Source organism: Cervus canadensis, chromosome 23 (genome assembly GCF_019320065.1).
Source record: "Cervus canadensis isolate Bull #8, Minnesota chromosome 23, ASM1932006v1, whole genome shotgun sequence".
Classification (NCBI taxonomy): Eukaryota; Metazoa; Chordata; class Mammalia; order Artiodactyla; family Cervidae; genus Cervus; species Cervus canadensis.
Window position 1 is genome coordinate 20,643,395 of NC_057408.1, and position 18,869 is coordinate 20,662,263.

Sequence of the window (18,869 nt, forward strand, 5' to 3'; positions counted from 1 at the left end):
AGAGACCTGAAGGTGGGCCGGATTCCAGCTAAATTCAGGGCTGGGACCCGCGCACCCGGGCACGCCAGTGTCCCGTCACTCAGGGGGCGGCGACGCAGTAAACGCAAGAGCCGAGAGCGTCAATGGCATAGTGCGCCAGCAAAGGAAGCTGTGTGCAGAGATGCGCTTCAGTGTAATGAGGCGCCCACGGCTTCTCTGAGACACAGAGAAGGTGCCCCACCACTGAGGGAGGCTTTGGACCCCCTGGCAGCCTCAGACAGAGCATCTGGTTTTTACTGGTTTTACACAGCAGTGTTCCATGTAAAGTTTTTGATTTCTGTTTAACAGAAAGAGACAATCCAAAAATTCACTGAAACTTTGAATATGTTCATATATTGCTACTACTATGAGTACTAATAAATAATAAGCATTGGGTTAATTCTTTTGTTAGAAATTTTCTTAATCTTTAAAATCTGATTATCATATCAGCAATATTTTTTAGAAAAAGAAAAGCATAAAATTTTAAAGACCAGATATCCAGCAGTAAGACTGCCACTTCCTAGTTGCCAAAAACATATGGCATATCCTTTATTATTTAATTATAAACATGAAATGAGAAAAAAAAAATTCTCAATATTAGAGTGCACTGTGAGAATGAAAGGGGAAATTATTGTTTTAATTAGCTTCAAAGAAAATTTGGGTATAATTGTTAAAAAACTTCATATATATTCTGCTGAATCGACTATTTCCCAAATCCCTTTCTGCACCAGATGAGCATGAAAAAGGAGACAGAGGTATGGTTTAAACCTCAGCAACTAAAAATTTCTTTAGTAAGTTTTTATCTAAAAATAAGTACTTATTATGTTAAAAAAAATGCTGTGTTTATATATAGTATGATTTTTTTGGTACTCGTATAACTATAAATCCATGCCCATGTCACCATAACCCTGAGGAATGAGAACATGTGTCCTGGGCCTCCCAAATGAGAAGACAATAAATCCACAGTGACTCGGGAAGAATGCATTTGGGGTTGACGCAACTAACAAGCAGGGCCACAGACTGTTACATATACTATTTTGCAATACTTTTATTAAAATGTGACTATAAATCACATGTTATACCAGTTAGGAAAAAGTCCACCTTAAAAAAGGAAAATTTCAATGAGAATTTTAATATCTTAAATCTATCAATATTCACTGAAGATCAATCACCTTCTGAAAACCTGAGATAGAGGAGGACAGTTGGGAACCATAGCCCTCAAGAAATTATCCGCGTGGACCCAGGGTACAAATCCACTGTTTTCAAAAAGATAAAGAGAAACAAAACAGAAGGTGCTAAACTGTACATCAGTCTTCTTAGGAGTAAGAAGAGATTACATAGAATAGAGATCCAGGGCAGGAATTTCACAATGAGACAAAACCTGGGCTTTGAAAATAACAGCTGGCCCAGGCCTAGAAGGCGTGCCAACATGGCTTTCAGAGGACATGGAGTGGAAACAGTGAACAAAGTATGATGAGATGGGTTTCCTAGTTTTATTTAGTTTCCTGATTAGGATACTATACTACCACACACTACACTACCACATACTGCATAAGGCTGTGTCTAGGGAATCACTCACTGTCCCTAAAAACAGCAAGAACAGGGTTACATTAAAACTCAGTGGAAATTATTACTTCCCTGAAAAGCAGATTTTGATATTAACATCACATGCCAGCTCTAAATAGAATTAGGTTTGCCAGTATTTGATGGTTTTTAACCTAAGTGTTGGTTTCATACGATTCAACCTTGTATCTTAGAACGTATCAGTGGGCATCATGATGGTTCTGAAGGGAGTGAAGGGCGTGCTGAACCAGAAGGCAGTCGTTCTGCAGACCGCTGGCATCAGCACAAGACCGACCTGCCTCATAAAGAACGTGGTTGCCTGCCTGTTTCCCCTGAGGACGAGGGAGACAGCAGCACAGGACTGGTGGGGAGGCCCTGGGTCTGAAGCTCACAGCGGAATCCTCCAGTGGCCCGGGGCTGAGGGGAGAAGTCTTGGAGAATACCGGGTAAACCCTCGATTTCTCCCATCAGTGCTCTGTGGCATAACGAAATGTAAACTTCTTGTTTTTCATCTGTTAAAACGGATCACCAAATTGCTTTGATCCAACTTTACCAAAATTACTTCAGAAAGCTTGTAAGTTTCCTGAAAATTCCTCAGAAAAATTTTAAACTTGGACTTTTATAAGCAACTACCAAGACATCATGAATATAAAGAAAGTCTCACAAGAAGGCAGTACTGTATAATGAAACTGTATGAAAGTTGGTAATTAAGCATAATTGAAGGCTGCAGTGAACATATAGGCCTTTGTTCTCTTTCATTCTGGTGCTGACTGGGAATTAAAGATAAGAGCTTAGGGCATATTTTAGTCAGAGTCCAGATGTATAAGCCCCAGTGTTCTAAAAGCAATTTAAGTGAAATAAAAGAAGAGAATGGCCAAAAATATTCTAGATGCCTGCCAAGGGAAAACACCTACCTTCTGAACATTTAGCATATTTGATTGATCATAGTGGGGATCACTTACTCACTGACTTCAAAGAGAGTTAAAAGAGCAGGTATTCTTATACCCAAGATCTGACTGAACTACTACATTAAATGGTAGCCCCACAAAAATCCTTAGAAATTAACTTGTCATATTAAACAACAATGTACTAACAGATGAACAAACAATTAGAACATTCATACTAGAAAAGGTATAGCTCACCTTCTCCACAGAATTCAATTTTATCTTATTTGTATATAGGAATGAAAAAGGAGGCATTCCTCATTTAATAAAGATTATCATTACTAAACCATACATTTCTGCTGTAATAACTCAATGAACTAGTACTAGATTACGTAATTATACACAATATCATTATAGTTTTTCAGGTTTCTGCTTTGGGAAATGGAGTTCATACATATATTCTTATATACATATATTATTATATATATACATATATGTGTGTGTGTGTGTGTGTGTGTGTGTATATATATATATATATATATATATATGCTGTTGTTTAATCAGTAAGTCTTGCCCAACTTTTCTGTTACCCCATGGACTGTAGCCCACCAGACTCCTCTGTCCATGGAATTTCCCAGGCAAGAATACTGGAGTAGGTTGCCATTTCCTTCTCCAGGGGATCTTCCTGACCCAGGGATTGAACCACATCTCCTGCACTGCATACAAAGTGGCTCTTTACCACTGAGTCACTGTGTATGTATATATTCTTTATTCAGCAAGGTTCCATAGGAATATGATGAAAAAATAAAGGCAATTTAGAGATGGAATAAACAAGGAAGAAACTCATAGAAGACATGTTCCTCATACTGAAGCTTGAAATAAAATAACGACTTAGACTGACAATCAGGAGAAAATAAACATGGCAGGAGTGTAATGAGGGCAGGAAGAACAAAAGCACAGAGGAAGGGAGAAGTAGGTTACAGAGCTGGGAACAGACCGTGTCTAGCAAAATGCAGGCCCTTCTCGGAAATACCATAGGTTTCGTTCTTGACCACCATGATAAAGCAAGAAAGGGAGTTACATGAATTTTTCGGTTCCCCAGTGCATATAAAAGTTATGCTTACACTACATTATACTGTGTTAAGTATGTAATATCATTATATCTAGAAAATATCTGACTGCTAAAAACTAACCATTGGTCTAAGCCTTCATGTCATAGTAATAGCATCAGAGATCACTGATCCAAGGTCAACATAAAATAAAGTAATAATAAAAGTTTAAAATCTTGTGAGAATTACCAGATGTTGACAAAGAAACCGGAAGTAAGCAAATGTTACTGGAGAAAATGGAGCTGATAGACTTGCTTGCCACAGGGTTGCCACAACCCTTTAATTTGTAAGAAATGCAATATCTGCAAAACACTAGGAAACAAGGTCTGCCTGTAAAACCAATGACTACAGGGCTTATTTGCAGGCAAGCTCTGAAGGATGAATAGGGAGAGGCGACTGGCACGGAGGGGAGTAGGCGGAGCAGGGAAAGCAGGCCAGGGTCCAGGAAACAGCTCTGCGACGTGACCCGAGAACCCTCCCTGAGGTCTGAACTCCATGCCAACAGCTTGCTGGCTTCCCCTTGTGTGGAGTAAGACACGACACTGGCGCGGCGTTCCTGGTTCTTCCCCGCTGGATTCCAACTCACTGCCCCTTCCATCATCGCCCTGAAGGAATACTCCCACCTGTGGTCCCCTCCTAAACAGTGCTAAGCGGGCATCTTACCTGCTCATTTTCTGCCCACCCCCTTCCCCCAGCCCCAGGACACACTAGAGCAGGGGCAGCCAAGCTCTCACACACCCCACCGGGGGGCCTCCCTTAGAGGGCGCCCCTTTATGAAAGCCTGTCCTAAAGCAACAGCCCGCCCAGACACTCTTAGGAATAGCACTTCTGCTGTGTTTTCACCAGCACCTCCCACATGATAAAATTCCCCCTTCCCTTTACAGGTGTATTATCCCTACATCCTTAGCCTCAGTCCGTCAACCCCAAATCGAGGGGCATGAGACCAGAGGGTGTATGATCTGCAAACACAACAGGCCAGCTCAACTGTGGAACACAACAGCAGTAGACGTAGTAGATGCAGTCAGTGTTGACTGGGAGAATCAATGAATAAATAAACCAGATGTCTTCATGAGCATCTCCCAGAACACCTCTGAGGCAGGATTAATTGTTTCCTCTTCTAAACCCTTCTTTTGTATCACTGTGTAGCCTTTCTTTTTATATACTATGGATAACTGCATAACCTACAGTATCTTCTGAAGAACAAGACTCATATAATATACTCATGTCTATTTCAATGCTCAAGAATAAAACACAGAGAGAAATCAAATGTTAGCTTAAACTAAAGAATGAATCTTAGAAACAGTAGAAAACAGTCCTATATTTCTGCAGCACATATACTCTAACACCTAAGCTTTCTCCCCTACTAACAGGAGAATTTCCCTCAGAGTAGTAGACACGGGATTTTATCAGCACAGCTGTGACATACTATGAGCAGCGGTTACTTCTGACAGAGCAGAGAGCAAGAACCCTGTTTGCTATAAAAGTGTATAAAAGGTATACACTTTTATAAAAGGTATAAATGGTGCTTTTTACTCTTCAAGATTGTCTGTTATTGTGAGGAATGCCTGCTCCTAGAGTGTGCTGAGCAGACATGGCATGTCCTCCCCCGCCAAAGAAGGGAGGACTGCTTCACTTTTATGCCTTTTATACACTTTTATATACTTTTATACACTTCTAAAACATCTCATCACAGGGCTATGCACCGCTGGACACTATGCCCCAGAGCACAGGGCTGGAGACCACGTCCTTCCAGACAAATACTGACCCTGCCTCACAAATATCCCTGTTGCAAAACTTCCCTTGAATTATGTGAGTTTTGATTTATGTGAAGTTGTTAAAATATACCACTCACATAAAATGGGAATTTCCCATAAGGGAAAAAAAGATGAAACTAGAAATAACAGTAGTAAATAAAATGCATTCCGTGAAGTCCATCCTACTTTCTGGAGATGAGTTACAATTTTGGCACTGAGCTTTCTAGAAGTAAACATAAGGAGGAAAACTCAATTATACACATGATTTGCTAGTACTTAAGACCAAAATGACAAGCTGTTTCAGAAAGGCACACCTTTTCCTGAAAGAGAGACCTGAAAGAAACTGCCCCCAACCATCTCACTAGGAAGATACGATCTATGTCCAGGAGCAGCATGTTGAGCAAGATCTTTACAATAAAGACATGACTTCTCAAAGCATTCTGAGATTTGTCATTATCGTAAAAACTAAGTACAAGATCAGTCAAAATGTTACTGGAGGAGGAAAGCAGACACAATGGGAGAGATAAGCGGCTGTTCTGATGGAAGGACAACACTGAGAGTCCAGTCACGAGAAATGAGTGGAAGGAATATTTATTCAGAACAGCAAACTAATCTATCAGACAAACACATAGTATTGGGATACTCCACACGGCTTTGGATTAAGCAGCTGAAGCAGGAGTAGGGCTCACAGTGCTTCATGGAAACTGAGGGGCCCAAGGGAGTTACAAGTTAAGAAGGGGGTTTTCTGTCCCCTCACAGATGAGTCAGGAGAACATCTGCAACTTGGCCCAAACCCTCCCCCATAAAGTAAGTTGGAAACAAGCTGAAACCCCAATAGTCTCACCAGTGACGCTTACTTTTGCTAATGTTCACCTCAAAAATTTATGAAGTAGGAATTAGAATGTACCCATTTCAGTAAGAAAACATTTGTCATAAGGCAACCACAGAATATCTAAATTGCCCATTTAATTTAGAAATACTACCCAAGTACTAACAAGATAACTTTGGTGGAAAATATATACTCATCTCCTTATGAATCTTTATAAATGGTCAGATTAAGTCAGTAAAACATAGAAGAAAGTTTTCTAAAAATAACAACCCTGAGTAAAGGATGTGACTTTTATCTATCTTCCCACATGGAGGTAATTATTTAGCAGGGTTATCTGTCTATTCCATCCAACTTCCTTAAATAAAATGGTATTAAATGATCACAGGATATTATTTATACACTAGACGCTGTCTACAGATGACAAGAAGGAGAAATGGAAGAAGGCAGAAGAAAGGGTGTCCTCGGCTCACGCAGAAGCAACAGTAAGTCACTCAAATAGAAAAACCTCCCACTTGTTAAAACAAGCAATCCAAGACAGAATGAACTGAAAGGTTTTTTTCCCTCCATTTTGGCTCAACAGAGTTATTTCTTGTATAAATATTTTTTTAAAGCAGAGAGGAGCCCACAGACACTTAATTTTTCCAAAATTGGGCCTCATTAAAGGAAAAAAAAAAATCACTAACCACTGATTAAGAGGAGCACTGAGAGGGGAAACCAATCAACAGCAGTGACTGGGGAGCAGGCCTGAGCGACAGACACAGGACCCACAAGCGCTAAAAGAACGCGGCTCCCAGACGAGCAGAAGGACACAGCGCGGGGCGGGCCACGGTGCGCGCCCCTGAGAACAAACCGCCTGTTCCAGTGGGAAGACGGAAAACAGAGGTGCCTTACAGAAACTCACACGGAATAAACAGTAAGGAAAACGGCTGATCCTTTAAGAAAAGAAAACACAAGCCAATACCAACTTCGCCAAAAGGCAAAATTTTAAACTTTAAAATGGATAATAACGAGACAACAACAGGAATTCATCTCACATTATGAACAGAATCTTTCCTAATAGGAAAAATTTGAGTCTACCTAAATACGTGCAATTCAGAGTTTTTAGAAAAGGTAGTATTCTCTCATTTTAAAGTAACCTAAGTTTCTAATCAACCCACAGTATCTATCACTGGCAAAATTTCAGTAAAAACTGTGCGTGTACATGTACATATGCTTTTTCCAGGAATGCTTGGGTTTTGGATGATATTTTCATGCTTCAAGAAAAAGGGTGAGGCCCTCTAAACTGAAAGACACAAAACAATGATGATGCTTCTACACAATTTTAACATATAAATACGAAAGTTCTCCATAAAGGAGACAAGACAGACTCCAAAGAACCCTGTAGCAATGGTTCATAGCAAATTAGAGCCAGTATCAGGGCTGCCAGTATGTCTATCCCACACTCAAACTAGATAATATCTGGTCCATATAAAAGTGTGGGGAAAAGATTTTATCATCAATAAGCTCAAAGATACTGTTAAAAGATGCCTAACCACAAGTTCCAAATGTCTGATGGGGAGAACTCGGGGAAAAATTTTATGGCTCAGCCATCTGAAGGAGGGAAACCCATTCACCTGAACAAAAACACTGGTGAGCCCTGGGCCCGCCCTGGGGGCCTGAACATACCCCACAGCTGGGCTGAAAATTAGGCACAATCTGAGACTTAGAATATGCATAGCCTCCTCCAAAAACTGCTTCATTGAAAAAATATTAAGGTTTCAATCTAGATATTCATTAGTAACTTGAAAAAATAAGAACAATTATTTAGCTCCTAGAGTCTCTGATGTCCATGTCCAGTTTAAAATCCTTTACTGGAAAAGCTGGTTTTGGGAGCACGTGAGTCTTCCTGAGACACTACCAGTGCAGACATTTTCTGACATTGTCCCGAACACCACAAAACCCACTTATCAGCTCAGAAATTCTGAGTGAATTGTTTCCTCTCCTCCTATCTCCACAGTCATTCAAAGCCCAGCTGATTTCCAAGTGCTGAACTACAAATGCTATCTCCTTCTATTGTAATATGCACCTGGCTTTCACATAAGACATACTTATTATGGCTGTTTCAATTGTGATAATTGTGGATAAGCTCGTTTTCTAGATTACTATTAGCAAATTCAAAGAGTCATAAAGCTACTCCAGCTTACTATATTATAAAGAGAATTACTTATTTAAAATAGGGAATACTTTAGAATGAACTCTCAAATTAATCAGCTTATTATTTTGGAATGTGAACTGAATGTGGCTGTATATAGCTGTTTATATTTAAGTGTACAGGACTTCTAAAATACAGTAATATACTACCTTAAAATAAGTTCATGCAAATTTTGGAATACAAAAGTTGCTCTTATACAAGCAATTACCTCAGGTGTTTCCTGGAGTCAAAAAATATATATTTGAAATTATTTATTTTTCTGTGGCTAATGACAGTCACGCTGACAAAATTTATTAGTTCATCAAATTATAGTGCAAGAATATGAATTTATTTGTAATAAATTACCATTTTTGCATATATCAGTCAAAGCACAAGGCCTAAATACTTGCAAACAAAATGCATTATTAATTTAATTGTCACAGCCTATTTAGCTAACTTCTATTACTATTTGCCATAATATTCAACACATGAGAGGAGAGAATCAAATTCAAAACATAAAAAGAATAAACTGATTACATTGTCCTAGAGAAATTAAAATATAGCAAGCTTGCAAAACTATAGCAAGGCATTAATGTTTTAAATAGGTAAGAAAAAATGTTTAACTGAATTGAGAGAATAGTTCTGCCCAAAGAGACAGTTGAACATGCTGATAAGGAGTTTCTTTGTTTCCTAAGACTATTAAAAGGCAACAATTCCCTCTCCAAGGAGGTAAGGAAGGTGCACTGGAAGGAAGGGGCCTTTGGTATTCATCAGGCTAGATTCTGCTCCTTACATCTTAGTCTTCTCCAGCTATGGACGTCTATTGGGAAATTATGCTGTGGCTGAGGCCCTGGCATTCCAACTCAGCCTCTCCATGCAAGAAGAGGGACTGTCCTATCAATAAGCAGATACTATAAACAAGAGGCCTGCTCAAATACACAAATTTTAGTAGGAAAAACAACACAATCTAATGTTGAGCTCAGAGGAACTCTGCAATCAGACTACTTAGGAGGGAATGATACAGAAGATGAGGAACGCCTTCCCATTTGAGATTCATCTCCTGATTTTAGGACAAAAATCACGTAAATATTAGAGAAAAAGCTTATCATCCCTCAGAGGGGAGAAAGACATGCAGTCCTTCTTTTGCCTCTATTTAGCCTTTCTTTTTGTATCAGGGACTGAAATGAAAGCAAGTAACAGAGAGCTATCCTGGAATGCACAGGTAAATGAAAAAACCAGAGTCCAGCTGGAACTTTCAAATGCCCAGGATCACATATAGAAGGCATCTACTATTCTTAAGGTGCCTGTAGGATAAATATATGTACAAGGTGATGAATTTTTCATTAATATGAAACAATACGAACAAATATACTCAAATTTTTTTAAATTCCTAAATAAAAACCAAAATGATACATTTGAGTTAAAAATATATACTAGTTATACAGCAGGGAAATATTTTATTTTTATCATGCAATCTAGATCGAATGTTTCATTCAAATTTGTTTTGTGAATAAAACACCCTAAGTACCCTGTATATAAAGATTTTCAATGTGAAATATAATAATCACCATGAGGAAGAGCACTAGAATTGGAATCAGAAAAATAACAACTCTTACACTTAACTATTTATGAAATATTGTATATTCCTCAATCTGTCTTTAGTTCTGTAACATTAGAAAAATAATGCACCACTAATATAGTAATATAGGCTTCCATGGTGGTTCAGTCAGTAAAGAATCTGCCTGCAATGCAGGAGACCCCAGTTTGAGCCCTGGGTCAGGAAGTTCCCCTGGAGATGGAAATGGCAACCCACTCCAGTATTCTTGCCTGGAAAATCCCACAGACAGAAGAGCCTATCGGGTTACAGTCCAAGGGGTCACAAAGAATCGGACATGACTGAGCAACTAAACCACCGCAATAGGGTATTGTGATTAATGAGATAATGCAAGTGAAAGCAACAAGAACACAATAACTACAGATGTTTTGTTTCCTAAGTGCTTATAAAACATAACTTTGACAAGTCCAAAATTACAATTTAAATAATACAAAATTTTTCAGATTTCAAGAATAAGGCATCCAGGATCTCTCCAACACATAAATCTTGTCTCAAATTAAATATAATGTGACAAAGAAAAGTATGAGAAACCAAAAAGCAGAAAGTAGGCATACATAACATTCCAATATTCTCACATAGTAGACATATCCAAACCAAAATGCTTAAGAAAACAATATGCTACCAATAGAAAAGTCCAGTTAAATTTCTTGTGAATATAGAAAATATTGCTGAGTATTTCAATTTTTCTTAATTCATTAAATACTTACAAATATGGCAGAAGAAGCCATAGGCTACAGTGTGACAGAACAAACTGTATCATGACTGGCATTTTACAACCGTATTGAAAACAAAAGTTTACAGGAGGGTCTGCAGAATTTCACATACTGTCTTTGAGGATCTGGGGAAAGTGGGAAACCTACCAGGCTTTACAGGTGAGGGTGCTCACACTAGTGTTGAAGGCGCTGCACTGTTTAAAGATTTAAAGTTTCAGAAGTAGCCAGGCTCACCTGGGAGCTGACACTGCTATATTTCAGCTCACCTAATATAATTAAGTCTATGTGATGCAGCTAATTATGATACAGCAGCAAGAAGAAAGGAAACCTGGCAGTTGATGACATCGTAATTGTAGTGTTATTTTTCATGACATGGCAACCGTAGTATTATTTGGAGGATGACACAAGACGTATTTCTTTTTCAAATCAGCAATATTTAATTCTACAGTTAGAATTCAAAAATGTCATTTTAAAACCTCAAAACAAAAATACACAAAGTTCAAAGGAAAATAGTTTGGTTTTACATATTTATTTTAGTTCATTCTAAAGCATTCACAGAGGTTGACTCCCTTTAACTCTTCTGTTTCAAGGTCATTCCACAAATTGATAAAAAAAATCAAATCCTTCAAATTTTTTCCAATATGTTTAGATCAAATTTTCTAAAATTAAAATGCTACATGAAATTTTTATGAGAGAATGGCATAATATATGATATTCAACACGAGAGTACCACTCATGTAAAACATGACGAACTGACTGGATAAAACTCTAGGAGTCACCTCACTAAACAAAATCTAAAATGAAAATATACTTATCATAGTCAAATTATTTTAAATGGATGAAAATTACCTTTCTTTTGGTGTGCCAACTCCATGTTTCCCTAATAGATGAGTATTTAAGTGTTTCTTCATAACAAATGCAACCCTAAAAAAAAAAGACAAAAAGTTATTAAAGTTATTATAGAACTAAAACATAAGTCTCTACTAGAAATATGTGCAAAATTTAAAAAAAATTGACATCGACATATATATTTATGAATATATATAGTTGTAACACAAAAATGCACATTACAAAGGCACTGCCTTCTAAGCAGAAAGTTGCGTACAGACAGATATATTGCAATACCAGAAAACCAAAAGAAATAACTGCATTTCAGTTCACTGGGTCATTTTCTCACTTGTGTATAAGAACAAGGACCAAACCAATGATTTTAGCTCTTCAGTCACTGTCTTCACTGTCAATAAGAAAGATAAACCAACACCTCAGTATCACACACCCTGCCCCCTAGTTGATCCCACACTTCAATCATGAAATGAGCTTGAGAAAATGTCACTTTATTAAATATTTAAGGGACTATAAAAGAGAAAATGAATAGCCTTCAAGAAGCTTCCTTAAGAAGATGGTAATGATTTGAAGGGAGGTTCTTTAAAATGATATAGATGTTTACCATGTCTGCAACACATGCAAAAAAAATGTACTTAAGTGCCCAGAAGATATCAATAACTAAAACAAACAAAAAGTATTACCCGACATGCTATCTTATTTTACACACAAATCAGATCACTTAATTCAATTTTGTTGACATAAATATGAAATGGACAGGAATCAGCAGCCAGTGCATACAGCACCATTCTTCTACTGAATATAGTACAACACAATTTAATTATGTCGTGTGATTGTTTAAAACAACCTAGATCTCATTCCAAGGCATCAAACTAAAAGAGCTCTCTCAATAAGCGAAAAAATAAAAATTTACTGTTGTAACTTTCAATGTAAAAGGGCCTGCAAACATTTTTGTTAATTATGTATTACAGCTGTCCTTCATAAAGTTAATTACTAATAGCTGAAAGGCAACAGAATCTATTTGCATATGTACATGAAAGGCATGACATATGCAAAAATATGATTTTAATTAGCATTCTATGATATGAAGGGCTACAAATCAAATTGGCATGTTATAAGATTCTTAACATTAAACACTGAATTCATCTGGACATGTTTGCACAGACAGGCAACACAAGACCATATAAAGTATTACGGCCTTATGGAAGAAATGGGTGTCAAAAGCCAAGACTGAAACAGTTTTTAAAAATGTGAATGCTCCTTTTCCTGTCTGGTCTCTTCTGGTTATTTTCATAAAATATAGGGAACCTCAGTTTTGAGGCTAAAATAATGTTTGTATTTTTTTAATGAATGTGAGTTTATTATTCACGTAACACATTTGTATACACTAAAAATAATATTTATTCTTTTCTATACATTAATAACTATGAACAACACATGCTTTACAACTATAAATAACCTATCACACCATGAATCCATAAAATGGAAAAATCATTATTATATATAAAGAATCTAACTGTGGTGATATTAAATGCTTACTAAAGTAACAGTAACAAGACATTCTATATTTGTTTCACTTGATTTGAACAAAATAAATAATATTTTTCATTTCCTTAAAAAAGAATAGTGTAATAACAACAGTCCATTTAAGTCATGACTTCCCTACTGTCCTCTATTTTCCTATAATTAAAAAAACATAAAGCTAATAGCAAAGGGCAAAGGTTAAGAACCCAGAGTTGCAATGCACAGCTTATTTATATGGCCAAGTATAATTTAAGAGATCTGAGCTTAGAAACCACAGTGCAGTTTTAAAAAGAAAAAGATTTTATTATTTAAAATGCTTCAGGTTTAAGAAGTAAACAAAAATATTACACTGCACAGGGGAATAAACTAAACTACATAGAGAACGAAAGCTTCCTCTTATAAAATTCTGACATTATCTGCTGAATGTCTATAATAGTAAATATCCTAATAAGTTTTTATTACTATGGGGAAGAATTTACTATACGAAAATACAGCTCAACTGTAGTCAAATGCAAAATACTCATTCATCCTCAACCTGACATTAAGCAAATCCCTTTAATTTGGTCCAAAGTACTATTAGTGTAAAAGTCTCAATGTCTTCCTCAGTAAAACAGTTTGTTTAAGTCAAACAGGACCAACTGAACTTACCTACCTCCACGGATGATAATATTGCCAGTAATTTGATAGCACTGACTGGAGCCTATACATCACTGCCACCATAAGAGTATTAATACTGTAATATAATAATTGTCCTGGAAATTTTATAATCTAGATACCACCAGAAATGGTATCGGGTGAGACGGTTGAGATGGTTGGATGGCATTACCAACTGAATGGACATGAACTTGGGCAAACTCGGGAGATAGTGACGGACAGGGAGGCCTGGTGTGTTGATGTCCATGGGGTTGCAGAGTCGAACATAACTTAGCGACTGAACAAAATCACCACCACCAGAAATAAAACAAAAATAATCCTGAGTCAGAAAAACCATACAACTGAAACACCTTGCTCCCAATGAACCCACATGACTTGACACTTTTCATCCTGTTTCCACTCATTCTCCCTCCTAGGTACCAGCAATTGGCAGGTTCTCCATGTAGGAGGCAAAATCAGACAGTTAAAGCCATGTCTTCACAGAGCTTTCCTTCTAAAACCTGTGGCTTCTCATTAGAATGAAGCAGCACTCAGCCCGCCCGGCTCCCGCATCAATCCTGCTCATCACACGTGCACACACTCATGTGTGTACTAAACCAGATCAGCTCCAGGCAGGCACACTCTAGGCAACCGGGGTGAGTAGGTGATCAAAGAAAGACAAGTCCCTGCCTTGGAAACTGTAAAACCCAGTGAGGGAAAGAGGACAAGAACAACACCTATGACACAGAGCATCTTAAAGAGTGAAAGGGGTGGGATTAAAAAACAAAATAGAGAAGGAAGGGCTGAAACCTCAGCAGGGGATCAGCACTTTACCTTTGAGAGATTGGGGAGTGTGAGTGAACATCGGGGAGCTGGGTGTTCCCCCAAGCAGGAAACAGAGGCTGCGGAGGACACGGTGGCCAGAGAAACCTGGGACATGAGCCTGAGGGACGAAGGGCAGAGGGGACTGGTGAGGGCACCAAGCCATACAGCCAGGGCTGGCACTCGGGGGAGAAGGAAAGTGTCTGGACAGAGGAGGGCCACAGAGGACACACATTTCAATAGAGGCCTCCAGCTGCTCTGCTTGGAATAGACTGGGGATGGGGCAGAGGGCGGGCAGAAAGAGAGGGATGAACTAACTGGCTCCTGCAGTAAAACCCAGGCAAAGACGATGGTGATCTGCACCAAGGACCAGCCCGAAAGAGGAGATCTGGTCAAATCCCAGACACACATTCACAACCAGAGTCAACCAAATCTCCACAGGGGCTGGACATGGAGTCTACAAGAAAGGAGTCAAAGACAACATCAGAGATTTGGGCCTGGGAAATCTGAGCTGGTTGGAAGGAGAAAATCAGTTTGGGACTTATTCAGCGAGGAAGTCCACGGACATCCAGACAGATCTCCAACAGGAGGCTGACTCTACTGGTCTGAAGTTCAAGGGTAAGAGTCATGCTAGAAATATACAGTCTGTGGCTCTCCATCTGGGCAGTGCCTTGACAATCTAGAGGAACACTTTGAAATAATAAAAAGTAGTTCTGTTTAAAGTATGATTGATTTCCAGGTATTTCTAATGACCTGAGGTAGCATCATTTGAAATTGTTTTTGGTGTCAAAAGAAAAGTACAAAAGTAGCATTCTCATACTAGCTACAGATTTCTACATTTTAGTACAAAAATTTCCTATTTGAACTTCAAATTTTAAAATCTTTTTTTTTTTTACACTGTATGGAGATGCATTAAAAACCTCTTTGTTCAGTCGCTCAGATTTTCTCATTGCAGAATCTCTTCACTTGTAAGTCATGAAAGATGATCTGACTTATCTATTAAAGCAAATACAATACAAAACCATGACTGGAGAGAACAGGACACACACACAAACAGGAGCATCCCAGAGCCAGGTCTCAGAAACAGAAAGAAAACATCAGAATTAAGCAAGGAGAAACAAGACATGTATTTTAAAATAAGGATGAAGGTACACTAAGAATTCTCATCACCCCCACTTGGAATTTGAAATATTTCTCTCTGCTTTAAAATCAGCAGTACTGGTCAACCAAAGGAATCTAGTTTCCTTTGAGTACAAAATCAATACAAGCCAGTCAACTTAATTTTCATCACTTTATACATATTTATAAGCAGCAGCCAATTTATATAATAAACTCCTTATGGCTGAAAAAGAAAGTATAAACAATACCTTAAGTGATGATTCACTGCAGAATGATCATGATCATTCCCCCATGACCATGTAAGTTTAAGATGTGCAAAAATATATTATCAATAATGTGATCTGACTTTTGAAGCAAATGTCACTTGTATGGAAGACAATATGGAATAAACCACCATATGACCCAGCAATCCCACTCCTAGGCACATACCCTGAGGAAACCAAATTGAAAAAGATACATGTATCCCACTTGAGAGTCCCTTGGACTGCAAGGATATCCAACCAGTCCATCCTAAAGGAAATCAGTCCTGAATATTCATTGGAAGGACTGATGCTGAAGCTGAAACTCCAATACTTTGGCCACCTGATGCAAAGAACTGACTCATCTGAAAAGACCCTGATGCTGGGAAAGGTTGCAGGCGGGTGGAGAAGGGGACGACAGAGGATGGGATGGTTGGATGGCATCACCGACTCAATGGACATGAGTCTGAGTAAACTCCAGGTGTTGGTGAGGGACAGGGAGGCCTGGTGTGCTGCAGTCCATGGGGTCGCAAAGAGTCGGACACGACTGAGCAACTGAACCGAACTGATCCCACTCTTCACTGCAGCACTATTTACAATAGCTAGAACATGGAAGCAACCTAGATGTCCATCGACAGACGAATGGATAAAGAAGTTGTGGAACATATACACAATGGAATATTACTCAGCCATAAAAAGGATCACATTTGAGTCAGTTCTAATGAGGTGGATGAACCTACAACCTATTATACAGAGTGAAATAAGTCAGAAAGAGAAAGATAAGTATCATATACTAACTAGAATCTAGAAAGATGGTACCAAAGAATTTATTTGCAGGGCAGCAATGGAGAAACAGACATAGAGAACAGACTTATGGACATGGAGAGAGGGGAGCAGAGGGTGAGATGTATGAGAGAGCCACATGGGAACTTACATCACCACATGTAAAACTGACAGCCAACAGGAATTTGCTGTCTGGCTCAGGAAACTCAAACAGGAGCTCTGTATCAGCCTAGAGGGTGGGATGGGCAGGGAGACGGGAGGGAGGTTCAAGAGGGAGGGGATGTATGCATCCCTATGGCTGCTTCATGCTGAGGTTTAACAGAAAACAGCAAAATTCTGTAGGGCAATTATCCTTCAATTAAAAAAATAAGTTAAAAATTTTTTATTTAAATAAAAAAAGTATAGAAATTTTTGCCATTTTGCTTGATATATCTTTTTTATGATTAATGAGGTATTACCATTCTGAAAATGAACTTAAATGAATAATTATTCTTATACTACAGTTTTACACATTAATTTTCATTTTTAATTGTATAGGTATAAATGACAGATGAATTAGAGATTTTTAATACTACAATAAGCGTGCATTTCTCCCAGTGACTTCACAGCACCAAAGCAATGGCTTCTGAAAGATGTCCACATCCTAATCTTGTGAAACCTCTTAGGTTACATGGTACACAAATGGAATTAAGGCTGCTGAACAGCTGGCTTTAAAATAGGAAAATGATCCTGTATTCTCTGGGTGGACTCAATGTAATCTGTGTCCTTAGACTCAGAAGAAGTACACAGAAGAAAGAAGCTAAGAAAGAGACACGACCATGAGGGCAAGATCACAGAGATGCTATGCTGCTGACTGGGAAGACGAAGGACTTGACCATGAGCCGAGGAATGCAGAGGGTCTCTAGGAGCTGACACTGTGAACCACCTGCTTCCTAACAACCAGCTCCCAAAGCGCTCATTACCGAGGCTCACCCTTCTCAGTGATTATAAAGTGCACGGCAGAACAGCAGTTTTCTCTTTCTACCATTCCTTCCACACTTATCAGCTGGCATTCTTCCATAAAGAACTTCAGGATTTTGCCCTTGACTCTGTCTTGCCTGTTCTCTCTGGCTTTCTTTGAAGAGTACTTTAAATGGAATGTTGGATTTTCACTATTATGCCATGCTTTATAATCAGTTATCATTACTATGCTCTGTAGCTGTCATACCACCCCAAAATTGGTCAATGGAAGCCCCCAGAAGCTGGCTTCTATGTCCTTCTGACACCACTCATCTTAGCATTCAGGCTCTTCCTTATTTTTCTAGCAGATGTTCCAGGCTCACCACACCCTTTCCCTGCTGGAGACCTGGATCAGCCTTGGCTTCTTGCTGCAAGGAGTGGTGTTGAGAAAGCAAGACCTAAATGCTAACTATGAGGATGGTTTTGGGGTATCACTGAGTCCAAGCCTTCTCAATAAGCACAAAGACTAGATGGTGGGCAGAAAAGAAAACCGAGGATCTCAAACACAAGGCCACACTTGGTACATGAGCATTCATTGTAACAATCAGTCATATCTTTTCCTTATTCTAAAATACCTTCTAATGTATTTTCAAATGGTGTATAAATACATTTTTGTAAACAAACTGCGTTTTATCTATAGAAGCAAAACTTTCTATTGCTGTCTCAAACCCTAGTAATTTGCTTCTGGAGCTCTTTCTTCTCAACCACTTTCAAACACTTCCTGCTTCTCACTACTGTCGATGCTGGTTCCTCCTCTTCGGGTGATGCTTCTACTCACACACCATCTTATTTCAAAGGTATAATCAATTCCTTGGCTTTGATGCATAACCTCTAAGTGAACGACTCTCAAATACGTATCTCCACCCAGGACCTTTCCCAGGGGCATTCTTTCTTGTCTGAATTGCCAATAAATCTTTAAAACATGTCCAACACTCAGTCATGATCTTCCCTCACTAAAAGGCTGCTCAAGACTTCCCTAATTCTACAACTGTGCCAGCTTTCCAATTTAATAATCACATGCTCATGTGTGTAAGTCATCAATTGCTTCTCCACAACTGTTCCCTCTCAAGACTATGTTTCTCTCTCTCAACCAGAGTTACCCTAGACCAAACCATTTTATTGACATGCTGTAGCTTCAAGGTGTTCTACATTACAATTCACTCCATATACCACCATCACACAACCTTCCTAAAAGTACATTCATATGACAGCTCAGCTCATAAACATTTTATGCTTCCTTTCTGAATTGAAT

At 38.6% G+C, this 18,869-nt stretch overlaps 1 protein-coding gene across 3 annotated transcripts in view; it reads right to left on the reverse strand.

The window, feature by feature from the left end:
- The window catches only part of ZNF407 (zinc finger protein 407), a 374,140-nt gene that overhangs the window by 220,098 nt on the left and 135,173 nt on the right, over positions 1-18,869 (reverse strand). For all 3 annotated transcript variants that reach the window (XM_043444134.1, XM_043444136.1, XM_043444135.1), the window contains exon 4: positions 11,505-11,579. In XM_043444134.1, the coding sequence (XP_043300069.1) occupies positions 11,505-11,579 (75 nt within the window). The remainder of the gene's footprint in view (positions 1-11,504; positions 11,580-18,869) is intronic.